Source organism: Triticum aestivum, chromosome 3A (assembly GCF_018294505.1).
Source record: "Triticum aestivum cultivar Chinese Spring chromosome 3A, IWGSC CS RefSeq v2.1, whole genome shotgun sequence".
NCBI lineage: Eukaryota > Viridiplantae > Streptophyta > Magnoliopsida > Poales > Poaceae > Triticum > Triticum aestivum.
In genome coordinates this window covers 610,898,296-610,907,746 of record NC_057800.1, presented here as the reverse complement: position 1 = coordinate 610,907,746, position 9,451 = coordinate 610,898,296, and the positions used below count along the sequence as shown (strand labels likewise).

The window sequence follows — 9,451 nt, the reverse complement described above, 5'->3', positions numbered from 1 at the left end:
GGAAGGTGAAGGAAAAAACATAGACACTCCTAAAACAATAACACTTTCTTTTTAAAGGGGGAGACAATTATGTTATACCTACAAAGAATTACAAAGGTTTTACTTAACTTTTCCAACTACAACTCTCTTTCCCTGAATTCAACTTGTCCTTCATTGCGCTATTACCAATCATAATCCCCACATTAGCTTGCTTGTAAAAAAAACAAGTAACCTTGTAGATGTAGTATTAGGGCATGCACAATGATGTTGTCTTAGGTGTGTCACATAGGATAAATGTTGAGATGGAGATTAGCAAATTTATAAAAAAAGACTTGTCTTCTCTTGTCTTCTATCATTTAAGAGATAATCTTTTAGCATAATATGTTTCGTCATGTTTTTAAGAAATAGCTAATTATTTTAATAAGTAATAACCCATAACCCATTATAGACATATTTTTATTGTAATTCACTGAGTATAGATTACATGCAAGGTTTAAAATAAGACTATTTTATCAGCTGACCTTTGCTCATCCGAGAAACAATAACAACGGAAGTGGGATTTTCCCTCTGAAGCAACACGCCGGAGTCCAGTTCACTCCGCTGTACGATCCCATCCCCCGCATCGGGCAAGGCACCGCGCCGACGCCGACGCCGATCGCTCCCCACCCAAGGGCGGCCGGGCGAGCATGAAGGCCCTCGGCGCGCACGCCTCCGACCTGCTCCGCGGCCCGCACCTCGTCCGCGCCGCCGTGCTCTTCCTCGCCTGCGCCGCCTCCTTCCTCGTCGGCTACCGCTGGTCCGACGCCTCCGCGAGCCCCCTCTTCTTCTCGTCCGTCTTCTCCCCGGCGTCCCCCTCCTCCCGCATCTCCTCTCGCTCCCCTTCCGTCGCCATCTCGCCCAACTCCAACATCTCCTTCGACCCATCCCTAATCCCCGCCCCCGCAGTTGCTCCGCCCGCTTCGTCCACTCCCAATGCCTCGCCGCCCCCTCCAGCGCCAACTCCGTCGCCCCCGCCACCGCCTCCAGTGCCGACTCCGTCGCCCCCGCCCCCGCCTCCCCTCCAGCCCTCGCCCCCTCCCCCGCCCGCCCGCCTCGGCATCGTCGGCGAGGACGGCGCTATGCGGGACGACTTTGACATCGGCGCCGTCGTCAACGAAACCGATCTGGCCACGGACGAGGCCGCGACGCAGGAGCCTGGCAACGCGGGCACCGGCGGCGGCAACAGGGCTCGGATTGGGAAGTTCCCTGCCTGCCCCGCGAGCATGAGGGAGTACATTCCCTGCCTCGACAACGACGAGGAGATCAGGCGGCTGCCCTCCACGGAGCGTGGGGAGCGGTTCGAGCGGCACTGCCCGGCCAAGGACAAGGCCTTGAGCTGCCTCGTGCCGGCCCCCAAGGGCTATAAGGCGCCCATTCCCTGGCCTCGGAGCAGAGACGAGGTGAGCATTTGTGTTGATTCTTGCCGGTTCAACTGGTAAAGAACCTCTCGGTTTTACTGCTATGGAATAGTATGTCTTTGTACTGTAGTAATCTTCTTCTTGGGTTTCTGCTAGCACCTCTCTGCACACAGGGTTTATTGTTTCACTAATCACATCACTCAAAAGTTTTAGCTTGAATGAACTAGACATGATTTAAGCAACATTTGATGTATGCCATTATTGCTACAGAATCGAATTGAACCAACTGACAACTTAGTTGGCTTTTTTCCCAGAAACTGCAGCATCCATGTAATGGAATTTCTGTAATGTCATTCTGTGAATTGCAGGTGTGGTTTAGCAATGTACCTCATACACGCTTGGTTGATGACAAAGGAGGGCAGAATTGGATTACCAAGGCTAAAGACAAATTTACATTTCCTGGGGGAGGAACCCAGTTCATACATGGAGCAAATCAATACCTGGATCAGATATCTCAGGTTTGCCTTGATTATTATATTATAAATTACTCAAATCTTTTTGGAAACAGGAAAGGTAACTTCAAATTGCTTAAAACATGAAAGCAAATGAGTAGTTTCTAGAGAGTGTATAAGTAAAAGAAGAACTTAACACATATGGGTTCTAGATGCATTAGTGCTTAACAGGAACATGCAAAAGACAAATAACGGCTAAATTTTCATGGACTGCATCAGCTTCCACTGCTAAAAAACCTCTACCATTACTGAATCTCATTCAAAGCACATGTTTCTCTGTTTGCCCAGATGGTACCAGATATTGCATTTGGCTCTCGCACTAGAGTTGTTCTGGATGTTGGCTGTGGAGTCGCAAGTTTTGGCGCATACTTACTTTCACGTGACGTGTTGACATTGTCCATTGCTCCCAAAGATGTTCATGAGAATCAGATACAGTTTGCTCTTGAGCGTGGTGTTCCTGCAATGGTGGCAGCATTTGCAACACACAGACTATTATATCCCAGTCAAGCATTTGAGATTATCCACTGTTCCCGCTGCAGAATAAATTGGACACGTGACGGTGAGCACTCATTTTTTTTCTTTTTTGAGCATCAGTACAGACACAAGCGCTCATATACACGCGCATACACTCACGAGCACTCATTTTGATGTGTAGTTTTACTTCTTTTCTTTTCTTGATAATGCACCTACTTTATTCCTTCGATTGACAATCCACTTAATTCCTGTTGTCATAATTTACCTATTTCTAAGATGGAATCCTGCTCCTGGAGGTTAATAGAATGCTAAGAGCTGGCGGGTATTTTGCTTGGGCAGCACAGCCTGTTTATAAGCATGAAGAGGCCCAGCAAGAGGCGTGGAAAGGTATTGCTGCTTACTACTATGTGATAATTTTGTTTCTTTAGGGCTATATATACTATGTGTCAGTTTACACTGTTGTTATTTTTCCACGAGATGCATCCATAGTTGTCCATTTGTTGATTTTAGGATTTAGTCAGAGGAGTAAAGTATTCTTCTGTTTTCAAACCGGATTCCCGTTGACTGGTAATGGAAACAAGAAGTTCATTAGGACTAGAGGGAAACGAGTCTTATGCACTGCCAGAAAAACTCGATCTTGAGCTACAGGCATTACCTATTGGGTCTGTTTGTGATTCGTGCTATCCTATTGCAAAATACTAACTGATCTCAGCCAGAACAACTTAACACAGTCTTGACAGGAAAAATGTTATCATATTGTGTATGCCTGTATCTTTGGCATACACAAATGCTTTGACCTGAATTTCTGTGCTCTACTACCTATTCGGCCGTTCCCGGCTTCCCGCATAAGTTAAATTGCACGACTAGAAAGAGGATGCATTCCTATGGTTACACATGAACAATATTTTTCTAGTAACAACTATCTGCGCCAAACTGCTAATATGCACAGATGGCCTAATTAAATCTACAGTATGCCAGAGACATTCTTTCATGTAAAGGATGAGGAAAAGTGGGAGTACATAGTTAAACTGCAAATCCTTGGGATGTTGTAATAATAGTTTTTGATAACATTACTTATATCAGGTCAAGAAGCCTCTGATAATGAAATGCTGCATTGTTTTTTGTTTCCAAAATGATTGCTCACAGATAAATTTATTTGTAGAGATGGAGGACCTCACAACCCGACTTTGTTGGGAGCTTGTGAAGAAAGAGGGATATGTTGCTATGTGGAGGAAGCCTGTAAATAACTCATGCTATATGAGCCGTGATCCAGGGGTCAAACCTCCACTTTGTGATACTGATGATAATCCAGATAATGTCTGGTATGTTTCGACCTCACTTGACCTGGTTTTATTATTGAAGCCTCAGTTTAACACTTTAGTCACTTCTTGGATAAGTCTTGGCAGTGGAAATAACTTAACAACTCTCATTACTGGCCACATTGTTTTCTCTCCCATTAAGATCTTTAATTCTTGTTGGGCCTTAAAATAACACTTTAGATGAGAACGAGCTTTCATTTCCATCATCATTAGCAAGATCTGTCAAGCATTTTGCCATCAGTATGACAATACCTGATAAACACAAAGCATGTTGATAGCAAAATCTGCAAGAATCTGGCGTATAATTAATGTTGGGGCAACAATGTGCTTTAACCTGTTCATTTTGTTGTCTGCACTGCGATCATTTAACAGATGCTGAAATTCATATAGACTGCTTCTCCTTTCTTGGACTATATTATACTGGCACTGAGCTTATTTGACAAAAACTTTTTTTGTGCTACACGTTCTCTTTGGTTTCAGGTATGTTGGTCTGAAAGCATGTATCAGTCCACTACCTGTAAATAGTGACGGATCAACTCCCTTTCCATGGCCTGCACGCTTAATGGAGCCTCCAAGGAGACTTCAAGGTGTTGAAATGGACGCCTACTCATCAAAGAATGAGCTTTTCAAAGCAGAAACGAAATTTTGGGATGATATACTCGAAGGTTATATTCGTGTTTTCAAGTGGAAAAAGTTCAAACTCCGGAATGTAATGGACATGAGGGCTGGATTTGGAGGGTAATTTATTTGCTCAAAGCCCTTTCTTTCCTGGTCCCTCCATTCTCTTTCTCTTGTTGTTTCAAAGTTCAAACATAGAAATAGCCTCCAGTGCACACCTCTGACCATTAGAAGGTTGTTAAGAATAGACTTGGAGGTACTTACGATAGCAAAGCTACTAGATGGAGCACTCACATATGTTTGGATGAATATAGCCCGAAAATACATGGAAATACTGCTGGAACCGATGACCTCGGCTGTCACAACCTTTTGCTCGAATACTAGGCTATGAGTTGTCCTGAATACAAAATAATTAGCAGATCAGACTTTTGTGCTTGATGTGGAATATTGTTTTGTTTTGCGTGTAGGTTTGCAGCTGCATTAATCGGTCGCAAGCTTGATTGCTGGGTGATGAATGTTGTTCCTGTTACTGAGCCAAACACACTGCCTGTAATTTATGACCGGGGACTTCTTGGAGTGGCCCATGACTGGTAAGTTTTCGGTATATTCGTTGTCTGGCATAATATTAAGTTGGAATTGCTCTTCCTATAAGAATATTGCACTTCAACATGGAGTTCTAAGCATAGCATATCAGCCACCTATATTTTTTCTTCATTGCATCTTGTCTTCCTGAAGTGTTTGAATGAGTTCCTCAGAACGTGTTGCCATGCATTGAATTAGCCAACATTTTTTATTATAATATTATCAATGCTTTGCTTCCTATATTTTCCGGACATCAAATTTCTTTCTAAGAAGCAGCTGGTAGATGCTTGACGTGAACCTTTTTCTTGAAGAAGAAGAAAAGGCACCCAAAGGGCATCATGTAGTTTCCACCTTGATATTGCCCATTCTGCAATTTATATGTTTGTATGGACAGGTGTGAACCATTTGACACATATCCAAGGACTTACGATCTACTGCATGCATTCGGGCTATTCTCAAAGGAGCAGAAAAGGTAACCAGCTCTTTTGAACATAAATTCATGTTAGTTCTTTGTTCAGATTTCTCGACAAAAGATATGTAGAAATCTCCATGGTTGTATAACCCAGGAAACCCAAGAATACAATTGAGAACAAACTGCTGCTTTAGGCCTTCTAGCCTTTAGCAAAACATGTAAACAATTGATGTGCTTACATTAGAGGAGATGGTTTATTACATGGATGCCCGGCTATGTAGCTACGTTTGCACTCTTTAAGCACTCGGTTGACAACACCTTGCTTGGATTATTGTGTGATCTATTACTCTGTGGTAGTTGTAATGCAGAAGCACCGAGCTTACATCATCCATCGGATATACCTTATTTGCATCTCAACATATTCTCTCATTACCAGGTGTAACGCCTCAGTTATCTTGCTTGAGATGGATCGCATACTCAGACCTGGTGGTAGGGCGTATATCTGTGATAAAAAGGAAACGATAGAGGAGATCAAGGAAATAACAGACGCGATGGGATGGAGATCCACCATACGTGACACTGCTGAAGGCGCGTATGCTAGCAGGAAGGTTTTGATGTGTGACAAGCCGATGGTGCGCTAACCGATCAGGCAGACCATTCCCCGATCAGGCAGACCATTCCCCGGCAAGCAATGCTGCGGCGGGCGCCTGCGGTTTTAGTTCTCCGGCACCGCTGGAACTGACTACAAGAACTGCAGTGGACTGGAGATTGACATTGTGCTCCGTAGATAGGTTAGGTGGCGGTGAAAGCTGTAACTTAATTCGATTCATCATTTGTTTGTACGAGTCCGATCTAGCTCGGCGTGTTTTTGTTGTAACATATATATACGATGATCGAAAGAAGACTTGGCAAAGGTTTTGGTGAATAGAGAATGGATGAGATTTTTGTTGTACTGGGCTGTGATGAAAAGAGTGTTTGCTCCTTTGCGTGCATGGTGTCTCGATTCTGCTGACCGAGGTTTACAAATGTTCTATTACTGTTACGTTGGTCCATTGGATCTCATGTAGAATTGGAGTTGTCTCGACAGCTTTTGCATGTCACCTTTTATGTAGTTTTGATATGTTCTTCCATGCTGTATGTGGTACAGTTACATACTTGCATGCTATATGTGGGGGTGAAAAATGACAAGCCGGAAAATCAAACAAAAAATTCCGTATACAACTATAAGGATTTTTTTTTTGAGGGTCATAACTATAAGGAAATGAGCAATAGGATTGGAACACTTCCTTTTCGAGAAACGTAACAATCTTTTAGAGCAGTAGGATTTTTGTTAAAGCTTTATTAGAGCAAGTAGGGCTGGAACATTGTATTCTGATTTTTGGTTTAGAGTCGATCGGCATCACTGACCATGGGCTCTCACAAAAGCCCAACAGGCCGATCTATAAGAGCGGAGCCCTAAACCGTACCATTATGTGAAAATCTATAGTTCTCAAAAAAAAATGTGAAAATCTATTTTTTCCCTCACAAAGAAAAATGAAAATCTAAATAACTATGAGATCTGTCCCACCTAATGCCAAACAAATTGACTGGGCATGCGGGCAAAGCTCAATTATCTACTGATTGTGGACAGTACTATCTCCACATACACAAGAACTGTAATCACCGGCCCGAGTACAGTTCATGAGCTCCTGCACATGTGAGTACAGTCCATGAGGGGAGTATATCATGTGATACCATGACTCAAGTGCTCCCATGCTCTAAGTTTAAAAAAGGTCAAATTTGGATGTGTTAATTTTTTGGTGTTTTTTATGAATCTTCACAAGACATATGTCTACAACTCCTAAAAGTTTCAGATCCAAATTTGAAATACACATTGAGAAACAAAAATAAATAAATTCAGATGTGAATAGTGTTGTCTTGGACACTATTCATATTGTCTTTATTGTTGACACTATTCATGTTGGATTTGTCTTTTTTGTTCTTAATGTGTAATTCGAATTTCGAATTTAGATTTGAAATTTTTAGGGGGTGTAAACATATGTGTTACAACAAATTCAGAATTTTTTCCCCTGCAAAAAAGTCAGATTTTTTTGACACTTCTAATGCATTTGCGCGGCACATTAATTGGTTGGAGGGCCGGGAGAGATTCTCTAGCTAGCGCTAGGGTGGATTTCAGCCGGAATACACACATGTAGTGCAGTATACAGTGCTAGCTGTACCCCGTATACACGCTAGTTGGGAATAACACGAAGGGAGGATGGTCAGGATAGCAACCACCATTAGCATATTTTCCGCTTAATATACCATCTATTTGTAATTAAATTATATAGATAGTGAATGTAACATGCATATACTCAATCATAAACAACCATTGAACAAATATATTGTGTGTGTGGTGGTGGTGGGGGCCCCTGATATATAAATGGAGGAGCTGGAACACTTCAGAAATGCATTTGTTGCAAGCAAATGAGTGTGTGTCATCTTGGCACTGGGCACCGCGTATATGGCCTCACCCAAATCAAATCTAACCAAGTCCATAGCAAAAGTGCGGCCAAAGTGGACATCTTCTGGTGCAGCCCAAAGAATGACGACTTTAAATCTGCTTTGTAGTGGTTACTAGCAGGGCAATAGGAATATCATAGCCCCGTGGTCAATCCTGTTGCAACTGTGGCGGACAGAAACGACCGCGGTGACAATACCTGCCATTATCTTCATGTCTGCCACAACAACTGGAAATATGAATGAAGTAAATGATAGTTCTATATATACACATGGGAGTTAAAAAAACAGAAGAAAGCATACGAAGAAGAGAAAATAAAGACATGTAAACATGTAAATAAGCATGTCCAATCCATACTTTTCCAAAATGTATAAACCAAGCTTTAGAATCATTGGTTTCCCCCTCTGTTTTTTTCTGCACTATTGTACAATTTTGAAGCAATGATAAATAATTCAAATATGGAGCTGCACGTGGCCAATCAGAAGAGGGGTTTCCTTCTGTAATATGTCTCCTAGGAGTTAAGCAATCTAAGTATCTAACTTTGAGATGATGTGTAGCCATGAGATAGGCCAATAATACTTAACTTGCTTTGGTGCACCCGTTTAGAAGGTTAGTGTCACGTAAGCATGTTGGCCACGTGTATATCTAGAGGTTTGGACCATCGGTTTTGAAAGAGTCGCAAGAGTTTAGGTTTCATACGATTCAATGTTTCTCAGAAAAATTAATATGTTTAAACATTTGGAGTGGCTTATTTGCTGCGAGCAAAAGACTATAGCACCGAGAAAATAGAACTTTTGTCACAACTGTAGCAATTTGTGGCTTCTAAGATGGCAATTTTAATTTTATAACCGGTAATAAGCTGCGGGCAAAAGATAGGGAAAAGAGAACTTTTGTCACAACTGTAACAATTTGTGGCTTCTAAATTCTGTTTGATGGCTATTTTAATTTTATTAATCGGCAATAAGCCGCGGGCAAAAGATAGGATCTTAGTATTTCAAGTAAGAGTTTGTAGGGTAGCTCTTTACCTGGCACGTTGCTTGATGGACACGAAAAGTGATGTGAATGTTGTGTCAAGAAAAGCTTGGTTTAAAAAAAAAAGAGATCCATAGGCACTAGCATTTAGGACATATTTTTATAGAAGAAGCCTACTGGGTGAGATCGCGAAAATTCGCTTCCGACACGAGTCGAACCCCAGTCTGCAAGGAAACACCACTGTGTCCTTGCCTAGCCCAGTTCTCGAAGAAAAACTTGGTTTCATTTAGGTCATAATAGACTTACTAGAGTGTGATACATCCTTTTCTTGGATCATGTATAGCTCCTACTGTGATGTGAGTGGCTACACATTGTGGTTATTTTCCTCGAATTAGAAATGCAGATGTTAACCATGGGCTTGGCGTGCAGGACCTTTTTGCTATGGGACGCCAACTTTTCAGCAAGGCCCATGGTTCGGAGTCATATTTTTGAGTCCACGTAGTATAACAAAGATACCGTGGCAAAAAAAAAAATACCACTTTTATAACATTTTTTTGACCACAACAAAATAAAAATTTGATCGGCATGCAAGTTTTGTTTTGCTGTTCGAGTCATTTTTTGTCCCCAAACAAAAAGAATAGTGTCATTTTGTCACAGCTGCATTTTTTTGCGTGTGTTGGGTATAT

At 42.0% G+C, this 9,451-nt stretch overlaps 1 protein-coding gene across 1 annotated transcript; it reads left to right on the top strand.

Moving 5' to 3' along the window:
* The first annotated feature begins 517 nt into the window (after positions 1-517).
* LOC123062583 (probable methyltransferase PMT11) lies at positions 518-6,245 on the top strand. Its single transcript, XM_044486163.1, has 9 exons — positions 518-1,418; positions 1,745-1,894; positions 2,177-2,447; positions 2,639-2,749; positions 3,525-3,684; positions 4,162-4,419; positions 4,767-4,889; positions 5,276-5,353; positions 5,730-6,245. The coding sequence occupies exons 1-9, from the start codon at positions 666-668 to the stop codon at positions 5,932-5,934; spliced, it is 2,109 nt and encodes a 702-aa protein (XP_044342098.1). The 5' UTR covers positions 518-665; the 3' UTR covers positions 5,935-6,245.
* Positions 6,246-9,451: the final 3,206 nt, after the last annotated feature.